Genomic DNA, 16550 nt, shown 5'->3' on the forward strand with positions numbered 1-16550 from the left:
GTGCCACACGGCGAAGTGGAGTCACGTAAGGAATCGTGCCATTCACAGGAGTCAATACTTTGCGTATCAACGCAGCGGCGTTTCGGCTCAAGGGTACAACGGCAGGGCCCCCGATCCTCCTCACCCGTCAAGTTTGGACAGGTAACCGCGACCTACCTTCGGTCCACGCCCTCCTCCGCGCCGCCGCGCACAGGTAGTAACGCAGAGCAGGAAGTGGCTGTCAACGCCGTGAAAAATGCAGCTGTGTATTTGAGAGAGAAACAGCGCCTTATAAATCAAATTTTTTTAAAAGCGTTTAACGTTTTTTAATTAGTAGGAAAATCCTCATTTTCTTCCAGTGAACATGCAGCTGGGTGCGAGCTGCGCGCTCCTAGGACTCCTGTTTGTGGCGGCCTTCGACTCAACAGGTGGGATAATTATCTCTACTAGCAGGAAACATATTTCGGGACAATAAAGTCTATCTTATATGCTCGTTTACTGTTTGGATCTTTGTTCGCTCCCCTAACTTTATTGCTTTCTGTAGGCCGTACTACTTTAAAAAGAATTGAAAAAAGTTCGCTAAACATTGTGGCTTCATTTCAGGTTTATTTGGGTCAGACGTACACCTGAGATGAGAGTGCGGGCTGTCTTTTGTGATTAAACGCGAAACCAAATGGGGTCCTGTTGAAGTGAGCTGTGGTTTAAAGCTCCGTGCACGTTAAAAGATAATCGATGACGTTAAGCCAACATTGTATATGATCGATCGACTCGACGGCGGAGATGAGAGGCTGAAGTAGGCTACACATTCAGTCAGCCTATGACTTCTAGACCTCCATTTTCAAAAGGTTTATGAGGCATTTATGGAGCTAGAGGCATGAATTCATCATGGCTTCATTAATGATTGACCTGCAATCTGCTGCTGAGCTGGCTTTTTATCATATTTTTTGTTGTTGTTCGACTCAGTGCTTTGTTCTCCACTTACTGTTTTCATTTTGTGTGGAACAGTCATCAGCAGCATGGTGGACGTGTTGTCTTGAATAGTGTTTGTGGAAATGACCATATATAAACTTCTATTTTGCCACTAGATACGGTTGTTTAGGACCTTGTGACATCCTCGACACACACGTTGTTTACTGTCACAAGAAACCCTCTAGCCAACGGTTTGAATGCTGCAGTGTTGCCTTCAAGTCCTCGCAAGTTCAAATAGTGAATTCCTGGTTTCTTCTTTTGTGTGAACATGCGCAGCTTACCTCACACACGTTTTAAGAAACCACCTGTTTTCATTTATATCTTCACTGCAGTGAGGGAGCCGCTGTCATGATTTATTCATATGCTTTGGGAGCGCCCTTTACTCCAGGTTTATGGGTGGAAGGTTCCAAAACTGTGTTTGGGATTGCTCGAGTTATGTTCAGATGTTTACTCTTTGACTGTTAATTAAATTTAGTGACACACTGATAATGATGGACTGCAGAGCTTCAGATGAGAGCCAGACGAGCATTATGGTGGAAAGACGGGTTCTGATAAGCGACCGGAAGTCTTTAATATTACCATCTCATTTAAAAACAAAGTCAAAATGAGAGATATGAAATAAACTCCTCATTATGTGACCGCGTTTGGTATTTTGAAGAACATTAAAACAAAAGGGGACAGGACCTTGTATAAATGATAAACTGAGAAGTGTGTATTGAGGACAGGGATCTGTAGAAAGCAGGGCAGTAAACATTTGTGTATGCAGTTAGTGTGTGTGTGCTTCTGTTGTTTGCTTATTTTAAAATGTTTTAGGAAAATATAGTATAAAATACAGTTTTTTTTTTATCATCAATATTTGAGAGTTTAAAAAAACAAAAAGGGAGAAGTTTGCTTTTGCCACATAAGAGTCATATATCACAGAAACTGCTGTTACTTTTTTAAAACTGGTTCACCTTGAGTTTCTCTCTTTACTCAGTGCTCAGATGACTCACGATAATGTCAAGTTAATTAGTTTTGCGTTGGTCTGGCACCACACAACATGGGGATAGGTGTGCCTGACACCACTCTGTTTGCTCAAGGGTCAACAGCAAAAACTGTCTGACCATTTGTGTGCGTGTGTTTTGTTCCTTTTGTAGCCTAAATATTACCCAGGTGATTAATTCGTTCCATATATTGTTGTACAGGAGAGCTGGACTGTGTTCTGCTCACTGTGGGGGGAAAAACCTAATGTCCACTCATCTGACTCATCGTTCCTCTCTAATCCTAAATGTCAGAAAATGGTGAAACTGTTTTCCAAGGTGACCTCTAGTTTTGTCCGACCAACAGTTCAAAACCTAAAGATATCCAGTTTACAATCATATTGGGCAACAAAAGGCCTCCTTATGTTCAAGAACATTTAACAAAATGATTACTGTTGTCGAATTGTCAAAAAATACTTTTCCTAACCACTTTTCCTTGTCTTTGATGGACAACGTCACGCGGTCAAGGAAAGCTGTGAAGATGAATTCATTAGGATTTAGGAAAAGACAACGACTGTGACGGCGGATGTTATTGACGGCCAAATCGTGTCACTTTAAATGTTGCTGCCGCAAGGAATTGTGGGACGGCAGTATCACCTTTCCTGGATGGTCAAGTGTACCCTATGCTATAGGAGATAAGAAAGGAAGCATTGAAGCACCTTTCCTTAGCATTTAGAGTATTCAACCAGCTCTTATCATGGCCGCCGCTTGGATACTTCCTCGTCATTTCACTCGGTAAGGAACCTTTTTAAGCAATAGTCAGGGGGGTCCCCAAAGTCAGTAGGATTCATCCTCTGGGGAACATGAATGCATACACTTAATTCCATAGCAATCAATTCAACAGTTGTTGCACTATATACCGCTAGCATAGCTAATAATTACTTTCATGACTTTTAAATGATGAATCAGTTATCAAAGTAGCTGACTTTCAGCTCTAGTTTTGATGATCATACAGCTAATATGAAGCATATTGTTTATGACAAAGTTACCTGTTAAGGTGTGTTTGTGCGATATCCAAGTCAAAATGCGTCCCAGCATGCTGTCAATCAGCTGATGTCCAGTCGAAACAAAACCATATTGGCATTAATACAACTCAGTTGGCATTGTTTCCATGTCATAATTTCTCCTCAACCTAATAAAAGGTCACATCTTTAGATTACTGATCACAGTTTACAGCATCTTTGGGATATTTGCAGCTAACTCCCTGTGATCTGTTCCCTCAGAATGCCTACAGACGGTGGTCCGACCAGACAAAGGCTCAATGGTGACGATCTCCACCGCGCTGCTGTTGGATCAATGTGCTGTTTGCACAGTCAGCGGGGTGAATGACACACTGACATCCTGCCACTCCTCTCTGGATCTGGTACCCGAGGAGGAGGTCAAACTGCTGTTCAACTGCTCCCAGCCGATAGAACAGGCTTTCACTGTGACGATCGCTCGGATCATTGGTGAGTTTACTGGCATCATTTCAGGAATTGTTTGCAAACCAATCAGGATAATGGGAAAATGCCTTTCAAAGGCCTTAGTGCATTTTCAATGAGAAAGGGGTCAACCTTCTTGTTAGCTACCTTGAGATAAGAACCCAAACACCTGCATCATTCTTGTCCAACCTCACATGATACCTTTTGATATGGTGTGTGTTGTTGGGGTGCTACAATTCACTATAAACGACTTAAGGGAAATCTGATGAATTCTCAACGTAATTAATAGACTTACGTATGCACCTTCCGCATGTGCTGAAATTCTTAAACCATCTGAGCAACTTTTCGTGCCTTTTTTTTAATTTTACTCCAGAGTGCACGAAAGACGCCTGCAGCCCGACAAAGGTAGAAACTCAACCCTCCATCCTCACAGAGTTCAGCAGAACCTTCACCTGGGAGCTGAAGGCACCGGAGAAGACGTTCGTGAGTCTGGACATCGTTGGAGATGGGCTGATGGAGACGTCACAACCGTGCCCTGATGGATCTCAGTATTCGCTGACCACATCCAAGACAAACACAGAGGGCCGGACTCAGTATTGTCGAGGTGGTTCTCAGACTCGATTAGATGCGCCCAATGCAGCTGTTGTGTCTCTGCAAGTTAAACCAAAGGCTCCGGTTGAATCGCAGTTGTTCTCAGCTGGTCCTCTGCGTAAGAACAAATTACTTAATAAAAACTCTTAAGTGTTTATTACAGGTTGCCTCACACAAGCTCATTCTTGCATACTACATATATACACGGTCCGTGCACAAAGTATAATTCATTTGCAAATGAATTATACTTTTGCACAAGTAGACCAATGAGATTAGGCAATACCCCTAAACTGACATTGTTCATTATACTACGTGAACAATGGCAAATTAATTATACTTTGTGCACGAACCATACACCCAGTAACTGCAAAGTGTAACTGTTAAAGCTGATAAAGATAACGTTGGCTTGATAATGTATGACCAATTTTGACAGGTGAAGGAAGTTATGGACTACAGCTGAAGTATCCGATCTGACACTTTGTTGAAACTTGGAAGATTCTGAAGTACATATTACACACAGTAATAATAATGTTAAATGACCAAATAATGACAGTTCATTTAGCAGAATGAGTTATTTCCCTCTCATTCTAAACTGCCTGAATGATACTAAAACTGAATAGAACATAGTGATAGATTTACGAATAGCTGGTGTAACCCAATCCCGGTATCCGTCTCTCTCCTTTTACCCCACTTTAGAGGGCCGAACAATGGTTGTAACCGTCGATTCAAGCACGACTGTGGTCGTCAGCCGGGATCCTGAGGAGCCAGAATGTGAAGTTTGCTCCGTTGATGGCGCCGTTCGCGACTGTAGCCCCACAGAAAAGACACTGACGAATGTTGAAAATCTCTCGCTGGAGTTCAGCTGCGTGAAACCTCAGGATGTGTACAGCGTGAAGATGAAGAAGAAAATAGGTGAGAGCTGTGGCTGCTTCGTGTCCACATTTACTTCAGTCACAAAGCAGAATTTGGGATTGGTACTCTTTTTATTCACTTCATATCAAATTCTCACATATGTAAAACAAAAATGACTTCATCACCACTAATTTCTTTAAATATAAATGCTTAAATAAATGCTGAAATACATACAGAAATAATTAGATAAATATTTTACTTAATAAATAAAATTAAAATGAATAGAAGCTAGAATTAAAACATAATAGTTAAATGCAAGAATAATGTTGTTAAATGAGAATTATTTTTACATTTCCACAATCTGTTATTTATTTCTCTATTTAAAAGGAAAAAAAAATACAAAATCTCACACAAACAGATGCAGTCAAGCCACCACGATTGAGAGCATTTAACAAAAAAATATATAAATTCAGATTGGTCTTTTGACTCACACACACACACACACACACACACAGACACAGACACAGACACAGACACAGACACACACACACACACACACACACACAGCCACACACACACACACACACACAGCCACACAGCCAGTTTAACTGTGTAAAATTCAAAGATTTAAAATTTTTGTCACGCAGAATGCACCCAGAGCTCCTGCACTCCTGCTGCAGGAAAAATTGATCCAGACTACTTCAAGGACTTCAAAAGATCCGTAACATGGGGCATTAGTGTACCAGAGAGGACTGTATTAGCTCTGGACTTCCCTGGTGGATTAGAAGAGATGTCTGGAGCAGAAAAGTGCCAAGATGGACACCAGTACTCGGTGAGCACAGCTAAAAGTGAAGGAAATATTAAAACTAACAGCTACTGTAAGGGTGGGACAGTGTCTCATCATTTGGATCTGCCCGGAGCGACGACTGTGACCGCAGAGGTGCCCAAAGGAAGTGAAGTGGACTCATTCACTGTCAAAGCAGCACCGAGAGGCAAGTGTCCGTCCTTCACTTTGTTTACACAAGAGGGAAAAACAAGTAGCTATTTATTTACAGAACAATACATACAATGTATCAAAGACGTATACAAAAAAACTGATGCTATGTCCTTTAAACAACTTTTCATAATTGTGTAAACCTCTTTCTATGGGCACAGTTGGGTGACGAAAGCTTTTGGTTTTAGTTTTACTGTATTTGGCAGGAACGATGTTCATTGATCAACAGATAAAGATAACTGTAAATAGAGCTAGCATGGTAAGCTAGCTTTCATCTGTTGTCATATGTCAGAAAGGCACTCTAACACAATGAAAGGATAGTTCTTATGAAAATCTAATAATATAGATAATGCTCTGCAAACAGTATTTTTGGGAGTAAAATTAAAATACATTTCCAAAACAAGACTAGTCTACAGCCATGCTAAAAACGGATTGAGCTAAATACTCAGTCTGCTCCCAATGACAACGTTAGCATGCTAATATTTAGCAGGTATAATGTTTACCATCTTAGTTTATCATGTATTTAGCAGGTATATAATCATAAACAAATGGCACTAGATGAAAGGTACAAGATCACCAACGTCATTACAATTCATCCTAAGGGGGACATGACTGTGTGGACTACATTTCATGGGGACATTACTTTGATTTGATCTTTGGTCTTATTTTACCACTTTTCTTTTTTTCTGTAGGTGGCAGAATGATGTCCGTGATGCCCGATCCGGACACCATCATTACCATCAGCAGGCTGACCAGCGAGCCGGACTGCACTGTGTGTATGAACAAGGAGTCCAAGCAGATATGCGACCCAAAACATCTCACCCTGAATAATCCTAGCAACACCTCAGTAGAGTTCACCTGTCCTCAACCTCAGGATGTTTTCACTGTGGAGATCGAGAGAAACATTGGTATGAAGATCAAAAAATAAGCATGTGGTGTTGACGTTTTCTTTAAGTTAAATTAATTTTTCACAACTCTAAATCCCACCCAACTTGAGTCAGTTTGTTTCTAATTTCACCTCTATTGTTCACGAAAGATAACAATCTTTATTTATTTGTCTGAATGGAAGTATGACATTAAGCACCGGGTCCATTTCAGACGGTATTGCAGTTTAAAAGAAACTCATTGATGCTCTTTCTTATTGTAGATTTGAGAATACTCTTCTACAGCACATTAATTCCTGCTTCAGATAATTCATCTTAATTCTTTTGACTTGTTTTTATGCTTTAACAATGCAGTTGTTTGTATCCTTGTCAACACGAAACTCTTTTTGGGAAAAACTAAATCACCATCGCTTCCATGCTCTTCTCTACAAATCCCAGACTGTACAGAGGCCTCCTGCTCTGGAAACATCGTTCAGGCCGAGACCTTACTGTTCCCAGACTTCAACCGGACCTTCACCTGGTATCTGAAAGTTGTCTCCACTCGGGCCTTCCAACTGGACTTCCCAGAACCGGGAATGCGACAGATTCCCAACGAGGAGACCTGTCCAGATGAGCACACATACTCCATTTTTGCCTATCTGCGCACGGGGCAAGCAATCATTGGTACCTTTTGCAAAGGGGGAACTGTGACCACCATCCTGGCTCGCTACAAGGGCCGAATATCTCTGCAGGTGCCTGGCAACAGGAAGCTGTATCCCGTTGACTTTAAACTCAACGTTGGACCCGAGACCAGCAGTAAGTTAGAAAAACAATACGTTGTTTTGGGTTTTTTTCTGTCATGATTAGGAGACATTGAACATAGTGTAACAAGACATCTTCTGCTTCACAATACTACGCATTTCTCCCCAGTGGCTGCCATAGTGAAAGTCAACCTTCCACGAGGCCTGTCCGACACAGACTTCCTCACAGCCAACTATCCCGGCGATTTCCCTGACAACGGGCAGATGCAGTGGGACTTCACGGTGCCCGGCATGCACAACTACACGGTGCATTTTCGCGATCACACAGCTCCAGAGTGCCTCAGCAATGAGGTGGAGGTGGAGTACCAGAAAGGGAACAAGAAGGTGACCAAGCTGACTCTGACAGATTCTCAGCCGCAGCATGCGCAGGGCAACTTCAACATGGTGCTGAGGAATTGTGAAACCAACAGTACGCTACAGGGTCTCACCTTGAACTACAGAGTCTCTGTAATGAGGACTGGGCATCCAGGTACAGTGTTAAAACTTGACATCTGAGAGTCTGAAGTTATGGAGTACATGCACTAAAGTAACTAGGTGACTCAGAGAAACAAATTTGCTTGTTTGGTCTTTTCAAGAAGAGCAATGAAAGTGACACATTTCATTTTCCAGCTGCAGTTTAAGAAACCGTATTTTAAAAAAATCTATTTTTTTCATGCAGCAGACTGAATATTGTTTCATCCAGATGATGAGAAAAGTCTTTGATCATTTTAGGAAGCTTAGTTTAATGACTTTCTGGTTGTTTTTTTTAAGGCGGGTATATGTTTTTGGAATAATCTAAAGGTTAGCTCTGCGACTTTAATGCACTGGTAATACATGAAGGGCACAAACGGAGGCTATGTGAGTCCAAACGTGCATGACTTTACCCCTAAAAATAACATCATTTTGGACTTGTAGATCTAAATTTGGCTCAGATTAGACTTGTTGCTTGTCCATCAGCCTGTGATGTGGTTCTGCAAAATTATAAAAGCATAATACTGTGAGTATTAAATGCAGAAATTAGACAAAAAGAAATGCCACAGTTTTGTTTCAAAATGATTTCTGATCAAATATTGTCAAAATAGAAGCTGAGAAAAAGACTTCCTGATCACTAAAGTCTTTCTATGTTGTATTTCTCTCGTAGTCCTATGTGCGGTGGATCTTAAAGAACGCCAAGGAGTGTCCCTGCAGATAGAGAAAGTGGGTTCTGATCCCTTCTGTGAGATGAGCGTTAACTCTAAGGTTGAAAAGAAGATCAACGTGGCTGCTGGCACGCAGGCCAGCCTGGCCTTCCTCGACTGTCCAAATGAAGATGTGCGCCTGACTGCCAGTAAAGTTATTGGTAAGATGAATTTATTTTGCATGTCCATGAAATGTTTGACTTTATTATTTCTTTAACCAGGAAACTGTGATAGACTACGACTTCAAAATATAAGCCACAAAGTCTATTTCAGTCTTAAAGGAGTAGTTTAACTAATTTTGGAAATACGCTATCGGTTTTCTTGCCGAGAGTTTGATGAGAAGATTGATACCACTCATGTCTGTAGACAGTTAGCTTAGCTTAGCATAAAGACTGGAAACAAGGGGAAACGGCTAGCCTGGCTCTGTCCAAAGGTAACAAGTTACCTTTGTATTTGTTGCTGGCTGATCCTTTAGTTGGAAACTTAATATTCTCATTTTGTGCCTTTTTTTTCATATCAGGGTGCCAAAACAGGACGTCCTGCTCTGCGACTCAGCTCACTGTGCCCAAACTAGACTCCTGTCTACCGATGCCCCTTCACAGCTTCACCTGGCACCTCAGAATCCCTCAGGACAGCACCGTGGACCTGGTGTCGCCCACAGGGAGTCTCAAACGGTCCCTGCCCGGCCAGGAGTGTAATCAGTCGGTCTCTCTGCATGTGGTAGAGGGCGACGGGTTTCCTGTCGGAGATTTCTGCGTCAACGGAATGATCCAGAAGGTTCAGGTGCACGCGAACGTCTCTGTCACAGCCACAGTCCCGGACTTCAGCAAGATCAGGGAGCCTTTCCTCAACGTCAGCATCAGTCAGGAGATTCCAGGTAAAACATGGAGATGCTGCGGACTGCAGCTATTGATCATTTTAATTTGTTGATTATTTTCTTGACTAACCGATAATTTTGTCAGAAAATTGTGACGAATGGCCATCATATAGAAGCCCAAGGTGACATCTTCATATCAATGGTTTTATCCGACCAACAATCCAAAACCCGATAATATTTTAACCAATACTTAGAGAATGTTCGGTATTTGTAATTGTTTTCAGCTCTGTTATAATGGCCTTTTTATGGTTTTAATTTGAAAGTTCTGATTTTTTTTTTTTTTTTTTTTTTCTTTTTATACCATAAAATTTGATTAATAAACTATGAAAATAATTGCTTGTTGCAGCCATGGTAAGAACATCTGTATCTGCATCCTCCTGACATTTGTCATGTTGCTGTATGTTTTGATTCTCTACTGTAAACGTGGTCAAATGGAGCACATTCATTTTACTTTTAGATGCCACAGAGGGGCACTATTGTAGTCAAAGTCAGCTTTATTGTTAATTTCTCAATGTACCGAACATACAGAGGAGTTTGAAAAAACGTTTCTCTCCATCCAACATAAAAAGTGAATACAGATAATGATAAAGTGCGATAGATAGAAAAAACATTTAGACAACATATATATTATCATTCTGTATTTAGCAGCAGTCAGACAGGGTATTTAGCATTTGTACCACAAATGCTGGAAGATACAGTACTGACCGCATTACTTCCATCCCTTTTTTTATTTTTATTTTTAGAGACCATTATTAACAGAGTCAGCCCAGTGGCGTCGTCTCCGAACCTGCTGGCAACCCCCAACTGGCCTCTGGGCATGAGGCCTTCGTCCACCGTATCCTGGATCGTCATTGTACCGAGCCAGTACGAGGCGCACGTGCAGTTTGTCAACCTCACCCAACCCAAATGCAAGGACAGGCACACCTCCATCACGGTGAAGATGCTGGGGGACGAGGAGGAGATGATGAGCCGCAGGGAGGACGAGCAGGCGGAGGACAAGTTGACAGTGCCACGTAGTTTTTATCTCAACATGTCCAACTGTATACCAGAGGAGGGACACTTTGGTGCAATGACCAACATCGTTCTGCAGAAGAAGAGCTGTAAGCAAGCAGGGCTAATTTAGGCCTTGTACAAACAAACAAATACCTTAAAATAACTAACGCAAAGGACTTAACTCTACCACGTCTTCTTTCCTCCTCCACAGATCTCCTGCCCATCCTCCTCGGGATCGCAGGAGCTCTTTTGTTGTTGCTCATAGTGCTGGCTGTTGTGTGCTTCATCAAAAAGTGAGTACACCTGTAGCAGAACTTTGTCAACATCTGGGTCGGTATTTATCAAACCGTTGAACTTCAGTGAAATATAAAAGTCACAATCCTACACTTTAACTTTCTTGATCGGAAGTTACACAAATATTACAAACAACAAGAATAAAGGTGGCACTGATTTCAGTTTGCAATCACTTCCTTTGCATCTCGTCTGCACTCGTCATTGTGGTATCAAATTCTCCTCTTTTTTTTTTCTTTTTTCTGTGATGCAGCGGCAGAATTTTCCCCACAGCTCCACGTTCGATTTTCTTTTGTTTCCAATTCAGCCAGTTCCCTCTAATTTATCTACTACAAATATATTTAATTGTTTATTTCACATGGTGTTTACCACTGGAGATATTAAAGGTTTTTCACAAATATAATCAACTTAAAAAGTTTACAGTCATTTAGCAGATGCTAAATCAGATGCTATCACATTCATACACCGTAGTGCAGACCAGTTGAGAATTTAATTGAATACTAAATAATATTGTTAATTAGATAACAGATAAATTATACAATGTTTGTCAAGCCTAAAAAAAAGAATGGAAAACTAAAGAGCTGAACATTTTCAGAGGGAAATTTAAATTGAGGAGTAACCGTTAAACAATAAAAAGTTAGTTTTACCACTAACTGATTTAAGGTTAAAGTAAAAGTATACATCTATATTTACACTTTATTATTCTTACTAACAATATTATTAATTGATGCGTTTATATTTTTGACCCATTAGGTGTTTGACTGTTTTTTTTTCAGTTTTGAGACTCCTATGTATAAATATTATTCATCAAACGTCAAAGAATTACACAAAGTATGTGGGCCCTAGTTTCTATGACGGTGCATTCAGAATCATGTTTTTGAACTGGCTTAGTGATATTTGTCTATATTCTGTAAGATCGGTCTCTAACTGGCAGCTTTTGTTTTTTGTGGTCTGCCTTCATCTTCTCAAACAGGAAACAGAAAAAAGACAAAATGGCCAAGGAGGCATCCATCTACATTGGCAAAGGGAACATCTTCCGCCCAAGTGACACGCACTTCAGCAAAACCCGGTCTGATAACGATTCCCACGTCTACGACTCCATAGATGAGGGGAGGATTTACGGCCACCTGCTGCCTGACTCCAGCTACGCCGACAGTATGCCGGACCACTTCGACGGCGGGCAGGTCGACACTTACAACACATTTACAGGCCCCACTGATCCAGGGCTGCCTGTAATCAAAGAACCGGACTATGAGCCTGAGCTGGACGGGTTCAAGATGTTCCTGGACCCGTCCGAGTCTTTCCTCCCGTCCCGTCCGCGCACTCCCATCGACCGGCAGGACAGCCTCGGCTTCCAGGACCGCAGGATGTTGGACAATGCACTGTACACGTTCAAGAGCACAGGAGATATGAACACGATCCGGCTCTCTGGTGTTGACATGGAGCCACAGCCGCCTACTATATTGGAGGACTCCTTTTAGTGTGTCAGGACTGTATCTGCACGATGGGCCGCTGTTACTAAATTCTCTCTACAGCACCGAGGATCTCCGGACGATACTGATGTGAACTTCTGTGACTCGATCACACTCAGGGACTCTGAGACCGATGAGCTCCTGAATGTGATGTGTGTGTGCATCGTCTTTGTCAGAACTAAAGCTTGAAGAGTCCAAGCTATGATCCCTTTTCTTTAAAGGAACAGTGTGAAGCATTCAGGGGGCTGTATTGTCAGAAATTGAATTGAATATGAATCAGTGTTTTCTTTAATTAATGGCACACAAGGGGAGGGTTCAGTTGGTTGCAGTCTGCAGCCTCACCGCTAGATTTCACCAAATCCTACACACTGCTCTTTTAAAGGAAGTTTGGGAAATACCTTTTCACTTTCTTGGCGAGAGTTAGATGAGAAGATTGATTCCATTCCATATTCTAAATAAGAAGTTTCATGTTGTTAGCGTAGCATAAAGACTAAAAACGAGGGGAAACAGCTAGCTGGCTCTGTCTAAAGGTTAAAAAAAATCCACCGACCAGCACCTTTAAATCTCATACGGACTTAAACGTATTAAAAAAAACAAGATTTATTATAGGAATTATTAGTGAGCTGGCTGTATCTTACCGTACAAACATGAGTATCAATCTTCTCTGCAAGAAAGCAGCAAAAAAATACCGAACTATTCCTTTAATGTTCTATTGGTTTGTGCTTTTATTTAATCTCTGCCCATGTGGCAAGGATTCAGGAGCAGGGACTATGAAAAAGTGGTCCTCTGGTCCATGTTTTATGTGTTTTTATATTGTTTACTTGTTTTTAAAGAGATTTGTGTTTTCTTTACCTGTAAATATACATTTTGTTTTTGCAATAAATTCTAGGAAAATGGTCTGGTGGGGAAAATGTTCACTTCTTTAAGTGCTGAATGCCATCACACGTAATTTTCCCCCTCGTGCTGAAACGGTCAACCTTTGCATTCTTGATGCTGGAACCAATTTCAACCACTGAACTGAACTGAACTGAAGTGAAGGAGGGAGTGGAAAAGAATTCAGAAAACAGAGCAGCCAATGTTTACCATGGAGAAGTGTTTTTACTGGAAACAACAAATGCGGAAGCCAGGATTACAGAGTTGCGCCACATTTCTTGCAACTGCAGATGTCAAATCTTAAAGTCTGCTTTTATGTTTTTCTCTTTCAGTTTGGAGCTGTTTGACTTTCGGGAATAGTGTTGGACTTTTTGTGAAGCACACACTTTCTCGCTGAGAGTCAGACAAGAAGATTGACACCCCTTTTAAACATGTGGTGTCAATCTTATCTAACGCTGGACAGGAAAGCTGATAAGCATATTTCCCCAAACTTTTCCTTGAAGAAATGACAAAAGAGGAATGAGTTTTCATAGTTTATTGATGTTAATTTTTCAGGCTACACCCGGCTATAGACATTGAAGGAGACTACAAGGCTAGCAAACTAAAAGAATTTCTTAAAAGAATGTGGCTGAAGATTGAGTTTTTATTTATTATATGTTCATGAAATATCTCTTAGCTTATAGTTCTCTCTCCATTGATTTTTGTCATTAAAATACAGTATTGGTAACAGGATGTCTGGGTTTAAACAAGTGGTTCTCAACCAGTGAATCATAATAAAGATGTGTGGAAACAATAGAAAGCTACACCCAGTTTTTACATTTGTGAAAGGTGCCAGCACCCACACATCTTTTATTGCAGGAGTACTGGTATTTTGAATTATGAACATCCAATATATATATCTTAAAGTGATTGGGGGAAACAATAGGACAAGACGTACAAACATCTGTAATTAATTCCTGATGAACTGTGTTCATCCTAGTTTTAGTGTGACTAAGGGACGCTTCGAATGACTCAGACCAGATTACTCAAAAATAACCCATATGTGTCATGCGGCTAACTTCTAAAGAAATTCAGTCCTGATGCGAAAGCAGCAGAGAACCACTGGTTTAAAGCTCGATTTGGAGCAGCAGGCAGACTGGCGTTGCGGCAATGCGTACACTGAAAGCGGCTATAACCCTGCAAAGTCTATGACGAGATGCATGCGATCAGACGATGTTGAACTGGCAGACGGACGGCTTCTCCTCGCGACAGTTCTCGTCGAGCCACTTCCCACGGGAGGCCCCGGACAGGACGCCGCAGTTGTGGGCCTGGCCTCCGTCCGGCTGAGGGGACCGGCCGTTGGCCGTGTCCCAGTTCTTGAATGTGATGCTGGAGCCGGTCTGGTCCACCCAGATGCCCTCGGTCGCCATGTCGTTGACGCCCAGCCAGACCTGCTCGTCCGGGCCGATGCTCTGGCGGACGTAGTCCCTGAGCTGGTCGTTCTCCTCGCTGGAGGTGGGCGTGCCGAGGACACCGCCCAGGGCGTTGCAGTCCTCGCTGGCAGTGTGGTAGCGTTTTGTCACAGTGTCGGCCAAGAAACACTTGTTATTGATCTTTATGCCTTTCAAACAGACTGAAGAGGAAAAACAAAAGGGAGCAGATGGGTATGCGGTTAGCTTACAGGCATCCTGCCCTTTGGTAATAAAAGCAGTCCTGTGGTAGTTTTGGAGACATGATCAACATGATAGAAAAACATTTTAGGATTTGCAGGAACAACAGGATATCATTTTGGGGTTTGCCATGTGCCCTCCAGATTCTAACTAGCAGTTCCAAAGACTACACATGTAGCCCATCTGAATTAATTTTGTAGCAGAAGCAAACCTCAAGCTGTCCACTTGAACTTGAGTACATATTTTTCACGCTGAACAATGTAGCTCATGTCATGCAGTCAATAAATCCAAACAGCAAATCCCTTAAAATGCTCACATTGTAATCCAATTACCAGTGTGATACCAATGACTGCTTGTCCTCCTGCTCTGGTTTTCATAAAGTAGAGTCCAAAGAGTTAATTTTGCTCAAGAACACTTCAGCAAGTAAAAGTGGCGAAGAGCCCGGCAACAGCCTTTCTGTGTGTTGGTAATTTGATTCAAGGTAATAATAATGAAGTTCTCCAAAATCATGCCATGTCTCCGAGGGTGACCTTTGAGCCTCTCAGTTGTGAGAATCCAAACTCAGCCCGCTCTTTTAAATCTCTTGTTCAAACTTGTTTTTATTCTTATGGCTTTTTCTTATCTGATGGGTTTTTTCATAATTGTTTATAATAAATTTATCTTGTTTTCTTCTTTTAGGCTTCCGATTTTATTTACTTTGTATTCCTTGTTTGACTGTAAAGCTTTTTGTAATTTTGTCTTTATTATTAAGACTAGATTTTGAAAAAAGGACCCTCTACAAGGTAGAGCCATTAGATTACATAATAATGAGAACCTGCCACGGTTGATCATGTAATTTACCGTTGCAAATTTCAATAAAAGATGTCACCCCTAGTGTGCACATCTGATTCACGCACAGAAAACCTGGGGCTTTTGGGGGCAGCTTGCCTGGTTTAGTAATAAAGCTTTGTCTGTACACAGACTCCATCAAGTCCCGGTGTTAGGGCACTTGTGAGTGAATGGAGCCATTTTTGGGGGAATTATTTGTTCTCCTTTATTGATGTGAACAAGATCAAACTTATGATCCAGCAGTTACCTCTCTGCAGGGCTTGTTGTTCCTTCAGTATGTTGAGCTCGTGGACGATGTCGGTGACCTGTTTCTGTAGCTCCTCGACGGCAGTATCCTTTGCTGTGTCTGATTCCAACACCAGAGACATGAGAGAAATCCAAATCAGGCATTTGTATTTGAATCATCTCCTTTCAAGGAAATTTAAGCATTTGATCAAAAGGTTTAAGGAAAATTAGAACAATTCTATTTGATAGAGGGATCTCAAAGATCTGATAACACAAATATGATATTCAAATAATCCTCCTCGCAGATTGTAGTGAACCAAATGTTTTCTATCTACCTTTTTTCGGTGGCTTCTTCTTCACTGGAGTCTGCTGACATGAGCAGCTCACCAGTAGCAGTACTCCCAGAAGCACACACACGCCTTTGAACTCCATGCTGAGACCTGTTCAATGAGCTGCTCCAACAGCTACGCTTGCAATTTATCCTCCTCTCTCTCTCTCTCCTCTTTCTCACACCCTCCCTCTCTCTCTCTCTCTCTCTCTCTCTCTCACATCTCTTCATACAAGGAAAAATACTGAAGTCCAAAACTGCCATTTGCAGGAAAAACAATCTGACCTCAGGAGCCTTAAAGAATGGTGTGTGTGTGTGTGTCTGTCTCATCTGGCCCCAGACACTTCA

At 41.6% G+C, this 16550-nt stretch overlaps 2 protein-coding genes across 3 annotated transcripts; one reads left to right on the plus strand and one right to left on the minus strand.

The window, feature by feature from the left end:
- The first annotated feature begins 94 nt into the window (after nt 1-94).
- On the plus strand, nt 95-13196 carry cdcp1b (CUB domain containing protein 1b). Of its 2 annotated transcripts, XM_079176758.1 has the most exons (14): nt 95-141; nt 339-407; nt 3191-3415; nt 3762-4097; nt 4676-4891; nt 5479-5823; nt 6518-6733; nt 7148-7504; nt 7619-7978; nt 8630-8827; nt 9187-9543; nt 10287-10643; nt 10748-10829; nt 11801-13196. In XM_079176758.1, exons 2-14 carry the CDS (start codon nt 344-346, stop codon nt 12306-12308), a joined length of 3621 nt encoding a protein of 1206 aa, XP_079032884.1. In that variant the 5' UTR covers nt 95-141; nt 339-343; the 3' UTR covers nt 12309-13196. The 2 variants fall into 2 exon arrangements, with proteins under 2 accessions (XP_079032884.1, XP_079032885.1); XM_079176759.1 differs by lacking the exons at nt 95-141; nt 339-407 and adding an exon at nt 2441-2702.
- Nucleotides 13197-13692: 496 nt separating this feature from the next.
- On the minus strand, nt 13693-16338 carry LOC306708819 (tetranectin-like). The gene is made up of 3 exons (XM_079176761.1): nt 16210-16338; nt 15897-15995; nt 13693-14784 (listed from the first exon to the last, which is right to left on the minus strand). Exons 1-3 carry the CDS (start codon nt 16304-16306, stop codon nt 14378-14380), a joined length of 603 nt encoding a protein of 200 aa, XP_079032887.1. The 5' UTR covers nt 16307-16338; the 3' UTR covers nt 13693-14377.
- Between the last annotated feature and the right edge of the window lie 212 nt (nt 16339-16550).

Source organism: Pholis gunnellus (assembly GCF_910591455.1).
Source record: "Pholis gunnellus genome assembly, chromosome: 16".
Taxonomy (NCBI): Eukaryota; Metazoa; Chordata; class Actinopteri; order Perciformes; family Pholidae; genus Pholis; species Pholis gunnellus.

Coding starts and splice junctions, on each gene's coding strand:
- cdcp1b (XM_079176758.1), top strand. CDS start 344: ATGCAGCTGGGTGCGAGCTGCGCGCTCCTAGGACTCCTGTTTGTGGCG. Junction 408..3,190: donor GGCGGCCTTCGACTCAACAG/GTGGGATAATTA, acceptor CTGTTCCCTCAG/AATGCCTACAGACGGTGGTC. Junction 10,830..11,800: donor GTTGTGTGCTTCATCAAAAA/GTGAGTACACCT, acceptor CTTCTCAAACAG/GAAACAGAAAAAAGACAAAA.
- LOC306708819 (XM_079176761.1), bottom strand. CDS start 16,306: ATGGAGTTCAAAGGCGTGTGTGTGCTTCTGGGAGTACTGCTACTGGTG. Junction 15,996..16,209: donor GAAGAAGCCACCGAAAAAAG/GTAGATAGAAAA, acceptor TGTTGGAATCAG/ACACAGCAAAGGATACTGCC. Junction 14,785..15,896: donor ACAACAAGCCCTGCAGAGAG/GTAACTGCTGGA, acceptor TTTCCTCTTCAG/TCTGTTTGAAAGGCATAAAG.